This window comes from Daucus carota, chromosome 5 (genome assembly GCF_001625215.2).
Source record: "Daucus carota subsp. sativus chromosome 5, DH1 v3.0, whole genome shotgun sequence".
Classification (NCBI taxonomy): Eukaryota; Viridiplantae; Streptophyta; class Magnoliopsida; order Apiales; family Apiaceae; genus Daucus; species Daucus carota.
In genome coordinates this window covers 47,123,800-47,140,283 of record NC_030385.2, presented here as the reverse complement: position 1 = coordinate 47,140,283, position 16,484 = coordinate 47,123,800, and the positions used below count along the sequence as shown (strand labels likewise).

At 36.0% G+C, this 16,484-nt stretch overlaps 2 protein-coding genes and 1 long non-coding RNA gene across 12 annotated transcripts; 1 reads left to right on the top strand and 2 right to left on the bottom strand.

Annotated features, from left to right (window-relative positions):
• Nucleotides 1-123: 123 nt before the first annotated feature.
• LOC108219738 (uncharacterized) lies at nt 124-5,639 on the bottom strand. Of its 10 annotated transcripts, none has more exons than XM_064094239.1 (9): nt 5,371-5,635; nt 5,195-5,304; nt 3,942-4,148; nt 3,739-3,852; nt 2,269-2,425; nt 1,809-1,955; nt 1,319-1,414; nt 745-924; nt 124-645 (listed from the first exon to the last, which is right to left on the bottom strand). In XM_064094239.1, exons 5-8 carry the CDS (start codon nt 2,324-2,326, stop codon nt 902-904), a joined length of 324 nt encoding a protein of 107 aa, XP_063950309.1. In that variant the 5' UTR covers nt 2,327-2,425; nt 3,739-3,852; nt 3,942-4,148; nt 5,195-5,304; nt 5,371-5,635; the 3' UTR covers nt 124-645; nt 745-901. The 10 variants fall into 10 exon arrangements, 9 of the variants coding, with proteins under 9 accessions (XP_063950309.1, XP_063950310.1, XP_063950315.1 ...); XM_064094240.1 differs by having other exon boundaries at nt 3,942-4,151; nt 5,397-5,635; XM_064094245.1 differs by having other exon boundaries at nt 4,085-4,151; nt 5,397-5,635.
• A 2,480-nt stretch (nt 5,640-8,119) lies between these two features.
• Nucleotides 8,120-8,438, top strand: LOC108221064 (uncharacterized). Its single transcript, XR_010292048.1, has 2 exons — nt 8,120-8,260; nt 8,379-8,438. It is a non-coding gene; the product is annotated as an uncharacterized LOC108221064 (long non-coding RNA).
• A 4,453-nt stretch (nt 8,439-12,891) lies between these two features.
• On the bottom strand, nt 12,892-16,291 carry LOC108223458 (CDK5RAP3-like protein). Its single transcript, XM_064093216.1, has 10 exons — nt 16,144-16,291; nt 15,922-16,056; nt 15,720-15,814; nt 15,545-15,639; nt 15,298-15,433; nt 15,053-15,205; nt 14,403-14,939; nt 13,992-14,200; nt 13,237-13,369; nt 12,892-13,162 (listed from the first exon to the last, which is right to left on the bottom strand). The coding sequence occupies exons 1-10, from the start codon at nt 16,208-16,210 to the stop codon at nt 13,028-13,030; spliced, it is 1,695 nt and encodes a 564-aa protein (XP_063949286.1). The 5' UTR covers nt 16,211-16,291; the 3' UTR covers nt 12,892-13,027.
• Nucleotides 16,292-16,484: the final 193 nt, after the last annotated feature.

Here is a 16,484-nt window from a genome sequence, read left to right as displayed (position 1 = left end):
AATGATCTATAAATTTTGATAATTATTACTGATTTCGATCTCCTCGTAATTTGGCGGGATAGAATCTGAGTACAATTCTGAATGAAGAGACTTCTAAAAACATAACATACATAGTCTCAAAAATTGCTTAAAAATTAATCTATTTTAAATATCATCAGATCTTTTTTTTTTTGGCCAAAGAAAGAGATACCAATAGATCAAAGGTCTTTTGACAATACAAGTTGGAACTCGGGATGGACATCCCCATCCTCCACCTACGATCAGCTATGGAACTACTATATCGTGCAAGATAGTGAGATACATTGTTCGCAGACCGTCTTACAAATCTAAGAATACCATTTTTGTTCTTTAGCTCATCTAGCAAAGCTTTACAATCCTGAATAATTCCACCCCAATATGACAGGAAAGTAGCACTGCTTCTAATTGCTTGAACCAAAATCAAGCAGTCTGTTTCTATCTCAAACCCGGAATGCTGCTGTGATTTTACCCAACTCAGAGCTTCTCTAATACCAATTCCTTCAGCTACTTCAGGAGTAACCGTACCTGGTTTACAACTTGACAGTGCTTAAATCAATTCTCCAGTATGACTGTGAGCAACAAATGCAAAACTATAGCTATTGGAAGCTTCAACCTGTGTAGTGAACACTGTCACACAACACACCATTAGAAAAGCATGATTCTTGTGATCTGGAATCTCTTTGATTTTTCAGACAAATTAGAAAAGGTCATACCAAAAATACATACCTCGGAAGCATTTATTGAGACTCGGTCACCACTTGTAGCAATTGTCAAGTAGCTTAACAATGACCAAATTTCTGCCAAGCAGTTCTGGTGCGGTGTCTAGTTTAGAGCAACTTGTTCTCAACAGTCAGAAGTTTTAATTTTTTTGAAAATTTTGCATTTAGAATTTTTCAGCATGTTTCCCTGCAATTAAAATGTGAGGTTTAATTTTTAGAAAATTAGCATAAAAAGAAAAAGATAAATATGACTCATATAATTCCAACTATGATGTCTGAAACACTTGTTTGCACTTTGCATCAGTCATCGCCACTTTATAAGAAGTAACTACAATAGAAATTTCGGGGAAATTTTTATATACTAAAAACAGAATGACCATATTGTTTTTTGATCCTAAAGGTCAATGTAATCTATTAGCACAGTTCTAATATAAAGTCTATTATTTATCTGGCTTGGAAATTTTAACATGAAGTCATATAAATTGTGCAGAATTCCATTCAGCACAGAATAAATGTTATCAACAAACTTTCCTTGCGCAAACAATAAGCTGGTACAATAATGATGGGTCAAAAAGGCATACCTGTTGTGGTTTTCTCTGTATCTGCAGATTCGGTGACAGGGGTTTCATACAAGTCTGAGCATTCACCTGCAGCTCCATTTCTCGATAACTCGGGCCCTAAACAGTAAGAAAATGATAATTTCTTTCAGGAGAAAGCCAAGCCCACATCCGGTATAAATGGTATAGTCCATATTAGTGTAGACAAGAGTTAACAATCCCGGCATTTGTAGCTCCATAAGCGCAAAAACTAAAGCCAGCATTTGAAAAACATGCTATGCAATGGCCGCTTTACCTAGATCTGTGTGCCGATGCACCAAAGCGTGATGAATAAGCACCTAAATTAATTTTTTGCAGTATGCAGATAAGTAATAACCGTACAACAGATGCTTGAGTGCAGCAAACCTTTCCGATGATTAATTATTATGGCATTCATAGCAATAGACTTGGTAGCGAAACTTCTTTATTACACAACTATTAAATTAAACACAAATTATCGAGTGTAAGAGTATACCTATATTGTTTTCCTCTGCATTGGCATGCCCCGTCACAGGAGCATCATTTAAGTTTGGACAGCTGCCTGAATTTGAAGGTCTGGCAGCAGGAGATGCATTTATGTTTGGAGAATCGGCGGAACACCCACTCTGCGATGCCTCTTCTCCTAAACAGGAAGAAAAGAAGAAAGGTTAGCTAGGAGAGACCCCAAGGCAACAACATGCACAGACAACATATACCATGTTGGCCTAGACATGCGTGTTGAATCCTGGTGTACATAATTTCACAGCCTTTAAAAGTAGTTGTTATACATAAATACATAACAGACCCTTTCCATTGATCACAAATATAAAAAGTCCACGTAATTAGGTGCCTCACAGTGTTAATGGTTTTGTCACTGGGCCATTGAATAGGAAAGGCTTACTTCAACAGGAAAGAGGCACTTCAACTCCAAAACATCGGAATAGCAGTGCACATACCTTGTATGCAACCAAGCTTGGCATTTTGCAACCGCTTGGAACTCTTTCTCCGCTCCATCTGCGGTGACAGGGAGCCTTGGCCGCGCTCTTTTTCTTGCCTGTTGTTCCATAAATATGTAAGGGTGATTTACGCCGCCAATTTGAAATGTGATAGGTCCTAGCACAACCAGCAACAGAACAAAACTTGGTTTTTCAATCCAATTTCATTCAATTATAGCTGTTGCCTTTGATACAAGTAATAGTGGTTCTGTGCAGGTTCTACAGATCGTACTTAATAAGTTTCTAAATTTTATCCTCAACTAAAAACCAAAATATCATTGCTCAGTTCTCAGGTAAAATCCCCCAGGTAGTGTCAGGAATTCACAACTAACGCGCATAAATGTGAGTTATATAAGTATTTATGGTGTTTTCTATAATAATTGTAGAAGATGTTAGGCAGAAATGTAAAGAAACACGGAGATTTGCAGTGATCAGGTAGAAATTAGTAGAGACACGACTTGCAAGTTGAGAGAGAAGCAAATCAAGAGCAAGTTAACAGGAATCTAGAGAAAGAGGTTGGTGGAGATCCCATTTCCATATTCTGATAATAGTTTCAAAATCATAAAAAATACAGATTCCTTAGCTATTTATAGAAAGTGCATAACAAACCAACTTAGAATGAAACAACAATCCCTGAAATACACTGCCAACTTTGTACAACACAATTGACTACTAAATTACTAATGACTCCTATTTACTAACAGCAACATCTCCGAAGAGGTTGCCGCTTTTAAAAAAACAATCATATATTTAATTTTTTAGCCAATCCATATAGGCTCTATATCAAACATAGCAAACGGAAGGGGAATTATAGATTATAATTTGACACCTCGCAGGAAAAATAGCATAACTGTGTAATGCAGTTGATACTCTTTATTTTTAATCTTGCTGGTTTTTGCATTGTTAAAAAGTTATTCAAGCAGCAGCAGCACTGAGCTCGTGTGTCTGTGGGTTGCATATATTTTCTAGAGACATATTCATAGCCGTGATTGCCTATTTCCATCTTTGAACCAAAATATATTGTTATTTGCATTATTGATTAAGCCAAGTACTGAGACTTCTGATTTCTTAATTTGTCAAGATATGGGATTTGGTAAATGGAAATTTAAAGCTCACCCTGAAGGTACACATTGAACAATTACGAGGTTTAGTTTACAGGAGGCAGGAACTTGCAGCAATACATATATGTCGCTTTATACTCATATAATCATATTATATTGCATATAAGTGTATTTAAACTTGTGAATCATATACTAATATAACATTGCATACACGCATCTATAACCTTCTGAATGATATACCCAAAGCTGCTGGATCATTTTCTTCAAAGATTTTTTTTAACTTTTATCTACAGCCAGTGTGATGAAAATGTTAATTATCAAGACCTCTAGCAGATAAAAATACCATGTTCAAACCAATTCTAGAATATACCTCACTTTATCAAGCCTCCAACAATTTTACACAAACTCCCTTGCAGAAAGGATTAGCACCCGGCACTGAGAAGCCAAAAAAAATTAACCAGCCAGCCACATGCGAAGCTCCAACCTGCAAGACACGGAGCACATATATGACCCGGTGCCTAAGGCAATTCAAGTAGCTTTTGTTTCTTCAAAGTTTTGAACAAGTTGACTCACCAGCTAGGATAGTATACTGAACCTTGGCGTAATTTATTTACTCCTTACACAGAATGTTAGCAATAACTACTCCAAGATGGGCCACGTTTTAAATTTAATAAAATGCTAAAATGCAAATACACTGTTGACGAATTCTGCCGGACCTTGTAAAAATCGCTGATTTGTGAATTGGGTCCAGGCTTTCTGCTAAGCAGACCTTCACATGACCTGCTACAGAGGATCATCAAAATGAATCAATCCTAACCCCCTTTCAGCCAAAATTTTCTTTATTGCATTAGCTTTCAGCTACTCAAATAGATTATAATATGACAAGAATTAACATGAAGACACTGATATACTGTCTATCTTCGATTATGATATTGCCAAATTTGCGGCAACACAGTGGTCTTATTCCTTTTCTGATTCTTACAGTTTAGGATTGAGCCACTATGAGGCCTTCTGACTTGCTTTAGTATTTGAACAAATGATATTATAATCTCTTACACATTGTATATGTGAACAATATAGGGCATGCTTGGCTGTCAACTTGCAAGTGAAAATTAATTTCTGTGCAAATTAACTTATGACTTAAAATTGGCCTGTAAGTTTAAGCGGATAAAGTAGGAAGGCGGCACATACTTTAACTTTGTGAGCCAACAAAAAAGAACTCGATACTCGATAGTATCCTCATCATATTGGTCTTCACAAGTTTTCAGTTAAAAATATACCATTCTTTATCACTGTCTTAAATCTAAGAAGACAAGACTTTATATTATTAATATTATTATATAATCTAGACGGTTATTTATTTGTTACCGAGGGCAAGTTGCAGCAAGCCTGCAACATTCTTTTTATAAGGACAGGACAGAGTGATTGTAAATCATCTAATGACAATTACAGTTTATTATTTTCCTAGTCTGCTAACCATCTAGTATCTAAGTGGAACCTACTTTGCAAACTGGAAGATATGTGCATCTATGCTGATAGACAAGAGCTTATGGCTGGAATGTGGAAGCTATTTTTTAAAATTGCGTGGATGAAAATGAATTATGTTTTTATTGAGCAAGCATCTCTGGTATCTCTGGTAATCAGAATGCTGCAAGCCCGAAATTTTTTGTAATTATATTGCAACTTTACTGAATGCATCCTGAATCAGGGTACACCAAATTAACACTAATAATATCTAGATTGCATAAACAAAATAAATGTATCCATGTGCTAAATTATATTAGTGGATATAGAATGAAAAGCAAATGTGTAACCAAAGGATTCACCTTAAAAACAAAAACGAAGGGGGCGGCGAGCTATCTTGTTCTCGGCTCAGATCTCACTACTCAATTAAACCCTTTGTTGTGCCGGCGCAGCTGGTAATAATGAGCACCAACTACAAAAATGAAACATGAACTTAGGCAATTTACAAACTGCAACACCAAAACCGGCGGTAACTTACAAATTGAAACACAACTTAGCAGAGACCTCCAGGGCCGCTCCCGGCGGAACGAATCGAGACCCCGCGTGAAGAAAACGCCTAAGAAACCCGAACCAGAGATGTATAAGTAAAACACCGGGGTAAGGATAGCACCACGGAGAAGGTGGAACTGACAGACGGGACAGAGTGATAGAAAATCGAGACGTCACTGGAGAAAATAATAGCTAGATTAAGCGGACAACAGGAGCGGAAGGCCAACAGAAAGGACGAGCAGGAAGAACACGGTGCGTAGATACCGATTTTTAATAAAATTTAATTCGGTTTGTCTAGTGTGTGCCCATGCGCACATGGTAAGCGCAGAAACTCATAAATTTGGTGTGTTTTGATTGGTGTGGTTGGTGTGAATGCAGAGGGGCCATCATTATTAAATGGGTGTAAGCCAATCAAAACAGGAAAAAGATATCAAATTTTGTGCTTATTGTGTGCCCATGGGCACACCATAGAAAAACCGAATTTAATTAAACACACAACCCGCCTGGCCCGGATTGAAGAAACCAGCGGGAACCAAGCCTAGAAAGAAGAGAGTGCTAGGTTCGGAGGCAGACTTGGTATTATTTTTTTTGCTCAGGAGGCAGGTTTTGAATCTACGTGTTCTGCTATAATATATATAGATAGATGTGAAGTATATATATGAAATATTATGAATTATTATGTATGCATATTAACATCTTACTTAATTTTATATGCGCAATACAGAATTTATATTTATTTCATCAATATGTTATTTTTCCCAATAATTGTGCATTAAAAAAACTAAATATAATAAAATATAAATAAGTTGAATGATAGTATATAATTAAGTTAACATGTTTTACGTGTTTATTGTACTAAATGAAACCTGTAAAATCCTTTTTTATATTCCTAAATTTAAAAAAAAAACAAGCTGCCATATTTTTTATAGATACATAATTTTTTAATTTTTATTTTATTTTTTAAAAATCTGAATTAGACCCGAACCCGATCCGAAACCCAAAAAAACCTGACGGATCGGATCTGGATCCTCATTTTCCGGACCCGAACCCGACCCGAATCGAAATATAATGGATCAGGTATGAATCTCAAGAAATCCGACCCGTTGCCATCCCTAGTTTGGTTTGGGCACGGAGGTTAAGAAAGGGAGTAAAAGTAGCGTGAAAAGGGAGGAAAAGTTGGGAAGTGGGAAGTGGTGGGATCAATTGACTATTTTTGGTAAGTTTAAAAATGTAAAAAATTGGATGGGACATCCCAAAAAGGAAACCGTAAAGAATCTGTTGGGACGGAGGGAGTACTTAGGGGCCGTTTGGGTGAGGTTAAAATAAATGCTTCTTGCTTAAAATAAATAAGTGGAGTAGAAGTTAGAAGCAAGATAAGACTTAGAAGTGATTAAAGTGTTTGGGAAATAAGTAGAAGCCCTGAAACAAAAGCTAGCATTCCTAGCTTTTTATAAGTGCTTCTTGACTTATTACACAAACGGTACGAATAAGTGCTCCTAACTTATAATCCAGAAGCTGGATTTATAAGTGCCAGCCAAACACCCACTTAATTTTGCATCAACTAAATCAGTTATTTATTAAAAAAAATAAAATTTAAACTATAAGTGCACAAAAAAATTATCCATACGTGTCTACGATACTGTTTGTATTTTTTTATATATTTTTGAAAATATAAGTTTGTTTTAATAATTCGTATAATGTACGAATATTTTTAGAATATCCAGACATTATATAGTGGAGAGTGATTTGAGTTGAGAAAAAAAAAATTGGGTAAGGGGTCAAGGGCTGAGGGCTCAAGGCAGTGAAGGGGTGTTGTGATCCCCGTGAAAAATATTACAGTAAGACGTACAGCTACTGCACTGGTGCTCAAAAATACTACTCTAGTCTAGCAGTAGTGTTTTTTTTAGTACAGGAGTAGACCACCGGTAGTTCATCTTCTCGCCACGGATACCCCCCCCCCCACCCCCCCCGCTCTCTCTCTCTCTCATATACTACAGATTCTTCATTTTCTCTGGTTCAACTAGTGTTATTGCGTCCTGCCTCATCCCCCTTCCCTCCTCATCTGGTATGCAAATCTCCTCTCTTTCGTATCACTATCCATTTCATGTTATTCTTCTGAGTTCTTATTATTTGTTTAATTTCAAACATCAATCAAATCTCGTTTCTCCAATTTGTCTTGTTTAAGCACTTCATTTCAGTTATATGCTTATTTGCCTATTTCATTCCGACTGTTTTTTTTTACAGTAGATTGCTAATTGATGATATAGTTTCCCTATAGATTTCAGTTTCTTATGTCGATCGTGGATACACAGTGTATCTCTTATCTATTTTCTACTCAAACTTTCTAGGATGTTTACTAGTATTATTACTTTGGGTTTTAATTGTTTGTATGAAAATGGATGCTTTCATATCAACTCAGGCTTTTAGGTCACCTTTTTTGGCTTGTCCTGCCATGGGCAGAAGCAGAGTCAGAGGGAAGAAACAGACTTCAACAGCAGCTCGGCAAGATCATGCTAGTGGTGAGGAAGAAAAGATTCCAGTTAAGAGAAGAGGAAGGCCACTAAAACTAGTCAGGAATGACTCTCCCCAAAAAGAAGCTCACGATTTTGATCAACTGGGTGATGAAGACTATACAGATGGGATTTTATCGGACAAACATGTTAACGCACCACCATCTGTCATCAACACTGGCATAAAGAGAACAAGGACATCAGACATTGATGACAATCATGGAATGGCTAAACAAGAAATTGGTGCTGATATTAAGAATAACAATAATGATCCTGTGAAGCTGGTTGGATTCAGGCAAATTGGGAGCAGAAGAAAAAACAAGCCACGTAGGGCTGCTGAAGTTGGCCTCGAGTGCAGATGAAGTCTGGGTTAGTCATTTGAAAAGCCAACATTTGTCTTTTCCAAAAATATTATGTTTATTTTTATTTTTTTTATGTTTCTTTTAATGTTTTTTTTTGCTAAATGTGTTTCTTGTAATGTTGGCAGTGCACAACTATTATCAATTTTGTTTAAAGAGATGATCCGCTTTTGTGGAGTTTTCCTGCATTTCATATTCTTTTAAGAGCTACCACTAGAAAAGGGTATACGTTTGTATTGGATATGTATGAGCTGAGCCCTGTGTATCTGGCTAACCCTTTCATTAAGCCTACTACTTATATACTTAGTACAGGTATAACCATTTTAGTGAAAGCTTGGATAAGATGGACTAGGTGCTGCCTTTACTGGAAATGATCATTACTAAATTCAAGTTTCAACTCAAATGCACTATCGTCGTAAGGATACATGTGGACACACAAAACATCGTCCCTCTAAATTCTTGACGATCTGCTAAATGTTTGAGGCACTTAGACTCTACCTATATCCTTCTCCTGCTGTTCACGTAGTGATAAATTTAAGGATTTAAGAAATGAGACAATTAGGACAAGCACATTTGTTGCATAAAATGTGCAGTATATTATATTTGTAACAATTTGAAGTTGCTAGCCTTCTTGGAATGACTTAGCATGTAGGTTTTATTTCTTGTACTTATTCTAATAAGAGTAAAAATTGATCACCTCTTGCGAGAGACCCTTGGACATAAATCATAATTGATTAAAATTTTGCTGTAGTGGAAGAAATTTCTCTAATATTTCTTGTTTGTTTCTTGGAGTATGCTTATCATGTCTTTATTTTCATGCTATAAATTGATGTAGAAGAATCATAAAAAGAAAATTGTATCTTTGGACATGGAGCAGTAGGATCTTGCTGATTCATTTCTAGCTATTGCATATATACTAATGCATAATGCATTGGAATTCTGGTAGTGAAGGAGCAAGTATCCTTCAACATGAACTAGTTTATACTTGGGTAACCCAAGAGCCTGAACTGCAAACTTAACAGTCCTGTTTCCTATCACTTCAAGTTAAAAAGTAAGTTGTCTCTCTTTATATATGAAATTAATTATTTGGAGATGAGTAATTACGAGATAGTACATACCAGGCACAAAAAAAGACGTCTAGACTACAATGTATTGGTTTTAAGAAATAGATGGCCGGCACAAAGGTTTGCAGTCGCAATATCCGTGACCTACAATGTTTGTGTATATAGTTGATTAATACTGTTTTCCCGCTATATTGGTTCTGGGATATTCATATGCACTGCTTAATATCGGCTCTCTAAAGGAAGTATTGACTTGTCTGAAGTTATGATAATTCACAAACTTATGGCTATATAGTTTTCAATATTTGGGATTAATGGTCATTTTTTGAGTTCAGCTGGTTCACAAACCTGTACAGAGGATGATGTTCTTATTAAAAGAAAATGCATTTCATAATAAGGTGATTGTCCAAGGGCCTGTGACAAACTGCAATGGGTAACGTTCAACTTTAGAGTCATATTGGTACGGAATTTGATGTTTGATTTCTGAGAATATATGATAGTATTATTTTGAAAACTACTAGTTGCTAATGGTCAATGTGTATGGAAATCAGAAATTGGAATGGATAGTGAGAAATGGAGTAAGATGCATAGCCGAGGAGGAATATCTTTCTCATCTGGTAGAAAGATAGGCAGTTGTGGGAATGTGGGTGATGCAAATAATTTCAAAAGACTGTTGTATTATGTGAGGTGCGGATTCACATCGAACCTCTACTGCTCGAAGTATGTTTGTATTCAAGAAAGGCAGGCTAGACAACACAACTTGAAAACTGAGAGAATGGCAGGCTGCAGTGCTGCACAGGCGCTAGCAAGGTTGAATTCATGGGTGATCAAAAACCGCATAAACCGCCTGCACCGCACCGCAAAACGCGGTTTTTAATTTTCGTGGTGCGGTTGCGGTTTGGTTTTTTCACAAACCGCGCGGTGCGGATTGCGGTTTGACATTTTACTAGTGCGGTTTAAACCGCACCGCACCGCAATATAATAGTATATATTAATAATCGTTAAATAAATAAAATCATATTATATACATATGTATATTATTTATAATTATGTTATGTATGTATTTGCTAGAACTCTTCAAATAATAGGTAATTATTATCTAATAAATCTGGGGTTGCTATTATACCAAACTTTATAAAACGATTACATTTTAGTATTACATGTCTCTTATTACCCATTATTATTTTATTTACACTTTTACTTATATTTTTTAGTTGTTGTAGCTCTGAAATGATAAATATCAAATAGATTTATAATAAAATTTTTAATTTTCATATATTTAATTTTCTTCATAATTTCAATTAAAAATATTTATTTTTAAATGTGCAAACCGCACCATACCGCATTTTTGTGATGTGATTTACGCGGTTTTTATGTTAGCGCGGTGCGGTTGCGGTTTGAATATTCAACCAAACCGCATATACGGTTTTTAAAAAAAATCGCACCGCACCGTCTTCTTGGCCTTAGATGTGATGAGTCAGCATGAGGGTGCTGTACAAGTACAACTCCGTCGTCCAATTTTCTAAACAGTTTTGTTCCAAAAACTATTAAGCGATTAAAGTATTTTTTATATTATAATATTTTTAACTTCTCTAGTTTGTTGATTTTGTTGAGGTTTTTTTTAAAAAAAATAATTAAATGTGGAATATAAAATTAATAATAAATTATAATATAAAATTACTTAATATATGAAAATGAAAAGTATAAAATAAAATTTATTTTTATGTAGTGTTTAATCCTTTTTTAATTATATTATAACATTTAATATTTATCTATATTATAGTTACATTTTCACGCCTGGTATTATTATTATCATAATTTATAATAAAATTAGTTAATAGTTTTTCAAAATATTTAAAATCAGCACATGAATATAATAATAATTATCATATTTGATTCAAATTTGGGAGTCGGTCTCAAGTCCCAACATCCAAGAACGGGTGTCAAAGCAGTAAAATGATTCTTGCAGAATGTAAAGAAAAGAATTTCAAAATAAACATTTTCAACTTTTCCGAAAATTTTAGCAATTTTTTTAATATTACGAGTTCAAAAAAGTTGCAAAACTGATGCCATTTTCATCCCAAATGGCAACGTCTCGGGTATTGGGATTGTGGTTCGAAACAGCAGGGGCAAGATCTTACGTATGATTTCAGGTTCACTTGGCATCCAGGATCGCAGAATCAACGAGTTTCATGCCTTGTTGGAAGGTTGCAAGTGTGCTTTTGCAGAAGATTGGGAACATTACGTTTTAGAATCGGATCATTTTGAAGCTTTTTGGGAATGGAGAAACTCGCTACTGGAAGGGGTGCACCCCGATCATGAGTTCATTGTTCAGCAGCTTAATCAACGCAAAGCTGACCCAAACTTTGACATGGAGCTTTCATTGTGCGACCATAATGCCAATGCAATAGCTGAATATCTGGCTGAATATGGTGCCCAAAACTTCAAGGTAATGGTGGTGATTGCTCATCCGTTTGGCAGAATCTTCGAGCTTTGGTGTTTAGATATGGGGCTAGGATCTTCTGAGCAGCGTTTTGTGGCTGTGCACGAAGCGGATCTTGTTCCTGAGGTGGAGGACGCTGTAGATGCTCAGGCTCCGATGGTGGATAATGATGTTCAAGATGGCCAGGAGGTTCAGGGAGAAGATGTCAGAGTGGAGATCGTTGAGATGCTAAACTAGTTTCGCTGTTGATGCTGCAAGGAATTTGGAGGGGTCTGTTGGTTTGCATGGGGATAGTTTCTAGGTCTAGTAGTATTAATTAGTATGTGTTCCAGTAGAGTTCTTTTTGGGGTTTAGAAAGTTTGTCTGCATGCTAGTGGGTAATGATTTCTATGTTTTGGTTGGCAGCTTCTCTGATACTGCTTATTCTGGATATTCTTGTTGTAATTTGTCCGTCTTATTAATATAATGCTTTTGCTTTTCAAAAAAAAATGAAAAAGTAAGCAAGATGCTCAAAGTCGTATGTTTATACTATCCCAGATGATGGACAGGAAATTGACGGGGGCAAAATTCCAGTAAAATGGTCTCTAACGATCTATTTGTGTTAGTTGTATAGCTAGAGGTCAAAATGGTCGCTAGGTTGAAGCTCGGTCAGGAGAAAAGGTAGAATCCCGGCAAAGGTTGTAGAAGCTATTGGTGTGGAGACTGGAGAGAGCATTAGGCTGGATTAAAGGTAAAAGTTGGCCCCATCCACAATTGTTGAGAAGTAATATTTTTATGTTCTGCTCAAATCATTTCTACATTTTTTTTTGTCAGGTAATCATTTCTACATTTGGTTTAGTTAATGATTGTAAAAAATCTACTGCAAAACATGCAAAATAGTAATGTTAACTTTGTAAAACGATCTACTAACAAGATGTCTCACGATCTTCCTAGGGAGGTTATAACTGCAATGATCATAGTACTTTTGAGGGGGGTTTGTCCTCTCAGATTATATATCTATCTACAAGGCTGATTTAGCCCAGTAATGAAGTTTCTTCCTTTTATATAAGAAAAAACAAACATCACTGGAGACTGATACACGGGCATATGATTACTACTGAGATGAACCTCAAACATGGATGAAATTGGCAAGTCATATTGGAGAAAACTGTATTAATAACTTATAAAGTAATGATATCTAATACAAAGTAGGGGACAAGGGCACTACTACAATATCCCACCATGAAAATTTTATAAAACATAGTTTAAATAAGAAGACACCAAGTATAACTTTTCAGGCACCAGCACTACTGTTTAACAACAGGGTGTTAATTTCACCAATTATATTGACCGTCCTTCCATCAAACATGGTTGAGAGTGAAGTCTCGCAAAGCTTCTTGAGCTCCCTGGTCTTTATCAGAGCTGCTTCCTGCAATTGTGTTAACACTCATCAGCCAAATTTCAACATGTATGAGAGAAACTAAATTAGGATATAGAACTCACTTGCTTCGGCCAAAATGAAGATAACGAATTCTGAAGCTCAATACGTCTCACTTCCAAGTCCTTCAATGCCTCTTTCAACTTCACTTCATGGTTCTTCTTTTCTTCCAGTGTACTCACTAACCGATCAAGAAATCTAAAACCATATCGAAAATTTAGTCAATATGCACTATCCTACAAGTTACTACAGAACAAAAGAAAAATGATACAAACAAAAGTATGTTCATGGCCCATGGCCCAAATCACAAGGAAATTAAGCTAACCGACTAAAGCGCCATCCAAACCACCCTAACCTCCAGATCTAACATTAACACATAGCTACAACAATATATCAGAAAATTTTGATGTGTACACGTACAACGCTCAAATCGTCGTCACATAAAGATTGATTGTAGTTATTAAAGCCGGGAAAAATAATAACTGAAATCAGAGGAAGATGCATGCATATAAAGTTGCATGAGAAAATAAATCTATACTATAATATACTATTAAAGTCGAAACATTAAAGTTTTGGCTGGTTGGTTGGTATTCGGCCGATTTACAGACTTAATTATTATAGAATTTATTTTAATATACTATCTCTATTTTAATCATATCACCTTTGAATATTAAAGATTAAAGACATCACTTGGGCCTATTTATAAATTTAAAACCTACAATTCTAACACAAATACTAGAGAATAAAGTTAAATATAAACAAAAAACTAAATATTAAATAATAAATTACGAAAAATAATATCAAAACAATCTGGTTGCACCTCTTAGAGTTGAGTATCATGATTAAATCTCGTGTTTTCCTATTCGTGAGTAATGAAATTGCCGAGGATATATCAGAGAGCATCGTATGAATTGCTTCAGAATTGTATTGCTGCAAAACAAATGGAGCAACCGCTTGAACTTGATGTTGCAAAGATAAAGTATCTCCATTGGTCAACTCGGACAATCTTTGATGCAGAAACGCCTTAATCTGAAGACAGAATAACAATCATATAATAAATGGTTAAGTAATTCAGCAGGTGAAAATTTTAAACCTAACATATTGAAATTCCTTGATTTCTTTAAGAATTTATTATCATTATTACTATCACATAAAAGCTTAAACAATTAACTTGCAGATACTACTCCAGCAATTTGGCACAAATGAAGGCAATGTAAATAGTGGGTTTTACCTCAAATACGTCATCGAGAACCTTACTCCTATACTCTGTCTCTAAAAACTGGCTTCTTTTGTGGGTCTCATTTGTACCATTAAATCCGGGTGCAGGTAGTTCGGGGACTGCACTTGACAAACCAGATTCTTTGATAACATCAATTTGGGGATTCTCTACACTAATATCCCAGGAGATGTCAGAAACAGAAAACTCCTGAACCATGCTATCATCTTTATTTAGTGAGGTCTGATCGGTCTTTTCAGCATCATATGGTTCAATATCACTGGCAGTGATAATTTCATAAGATGCCAAACCATTAGTATCGTCCGCGTCCTCAACAGTGCCAATATCCCAATCAATCTGAGCGCTGTCCAAGGTAATATCCCAATCAATATTGTTGTCCATGGTGTCTTCATTTCCCATCACAATATGCAGATCATCGATGTTGGCTTTAGCATTCACAGAATTAAGAACTTCAGATCCCACAGAAACATCCAGAAAGGGTGGATTTTCACGAACATTAATCAGATTAGTTAACAGAGCTGTCGGAGTATTCTGCAACCAGTGCAAGATGACTAAGTTCTAAATGAGCGAATGCTTCATAATATATAAATTTTACTGACTTTCTTAAAGAAAGTGTTTAAAGTGTAGCTAATTAATAATCTTACATCTTTATCTGTATGAGCATCTCTAACAAAGTTGGAGTAATACTCAATAGACTTTGACATAGAATCACTATTTATAACTTCCAGTATTCTGCTAAATGTGTTTGGAAGAGATCCTATTGCAGTTTCTATGAGTTCCAACCTTACATTAGTTCCCTGTAAAATTAGAAAAAAGAACTCGTTGTACACAAAAGGATATACTGCAGAATAATATTATGACTCTCACAAAGTTACCAAATATATTAAACCTGCAGTCCAAGGTCTTGACAAGCTTCGGCATATTTAGCAGCAGAGAGTGATGCACTTCTTTTGATATCAGCTTCCCTGCGCTCTAGTTCAGCTAGTTGCTGCTGAATCTTTTTAACCTGCTTCTTTTCATAAGGTCTTTAAAAGTGAAAACATGAGTGAGTATAAATATCAGAAAAGATATAACGATGATGATTAATTTGAAAATAAACATATATATGAAAGGGAAGAGCTAAGAAGTGAGTGTACATTTCATAATTAACATTCTGGACCATGAGTTGAGCAGCTTCAGCGAGATAAACAAAGTCCTTCTCATAGGCCCGAACGATTGCCTCCCAAGTTCCCTGTAAAACGGAAGACACTGATATATGACCAAAAGGAGAAAGGTGAGACGATATGGTTTGTGAAAGGGAGGGGAGCTTACCGTATGACCTGAAAGGCGGCCAAAGAAATTACGGGTTTCGGGAGTGGAATTGAGGAGAATATCATAAATTTTCTTGGCTTCCAAATAACCAATATCTAAGTAAGAAGCAAGAAATGCAAATGGTGAATAATGAGACTATGAGGGAGAGGGGGGGAGAGAGAGAGAGAGAGAGAGAGAGGGATGATAATACTTAATACTGTACCTTGAGGGTGGAGGGTAAGGAAAAGAGGATGGGTGTGTTTGGGAAGAGAAGAGAAGGCGGAGATGATGTTGGATTTGATGGAAGCCAGCTTCTTTCTCCATTCAGATGGAATTTTCTTCCGATCAACCAGCCATTCTATACAATTCAATTCAATTCAATTCAATTCAATTCAACAACAGAAAGCAATCACTACGACTAGTCAATCCTGCCGACGATACTTACCACCGAGACGAGCGAAGGCGATGTCAATGGGAAGATTGCGAAGGTTGTTGCTGTCCTGATTCTGCATTTTCTCCGCACATCAATTCGTTTTGTTAGACTGCTATTAAACTTTTCAGGTACAGTATAGACTATCAACTGAGTTTATGTTGGGCCGGAAGAAGGAACCAACTGAGTTTATGTTGGGCCGGAAGAAGGAACAAGTAGAGTAAACCAGCCCAGTCCATTCCATATCATTTGGGTTAAACCAACCAAATAAACTGCTCGGCTACTCTCCAGTCTATTCTCAAATATTCGGATAACAGAAAACGGTCATTACAGTATTCCCCATTCAATTCAAGTAT

Coding starts and splice junctions, on each gene's coding strand:
- LOC108219738 (XM_064094239.1), bottom strand. CDS start 2,326: ATGGAGCGGAGAAAGAGTTCCAAGCGGTTGCAAAATGCCAAGCTTGGT. Junction 1,415..1,808: donor TGCAGAGGAAAACAATATAG/GTATACTCTTAC, acceptor CTTACTGTTTAG/GGCCCGAGTTATCGAGAAAT. Junction 925..1,318: donor TACAGAGAAAACCACAACAG/GTATGCCTTTTT, acceptor TTTTAATTGCAG/GGAAACATGCTGAAAAATTC.
- LOC108223458 (XM_064093216.1), bottom strand. CDS start 16,210: ATGCAGAATCAGGACAGCAACAACCTTCGCAATCTTCCCATTGACATC. Junction 14,940..15,052: donor ATGCTCATACAGATAAAGAT/GTAAGATTATTA, acceptor CACTGGTTGCAG/AATACTCCGACAGCTCTGTT. Junction 13,163..13,236: donor CTTCATTTTGGCCGAAGCAA/GTGAGTTCTATA, acceptor ACACAATTGCAG/GAAGCAGCTCTGATAAAGAC.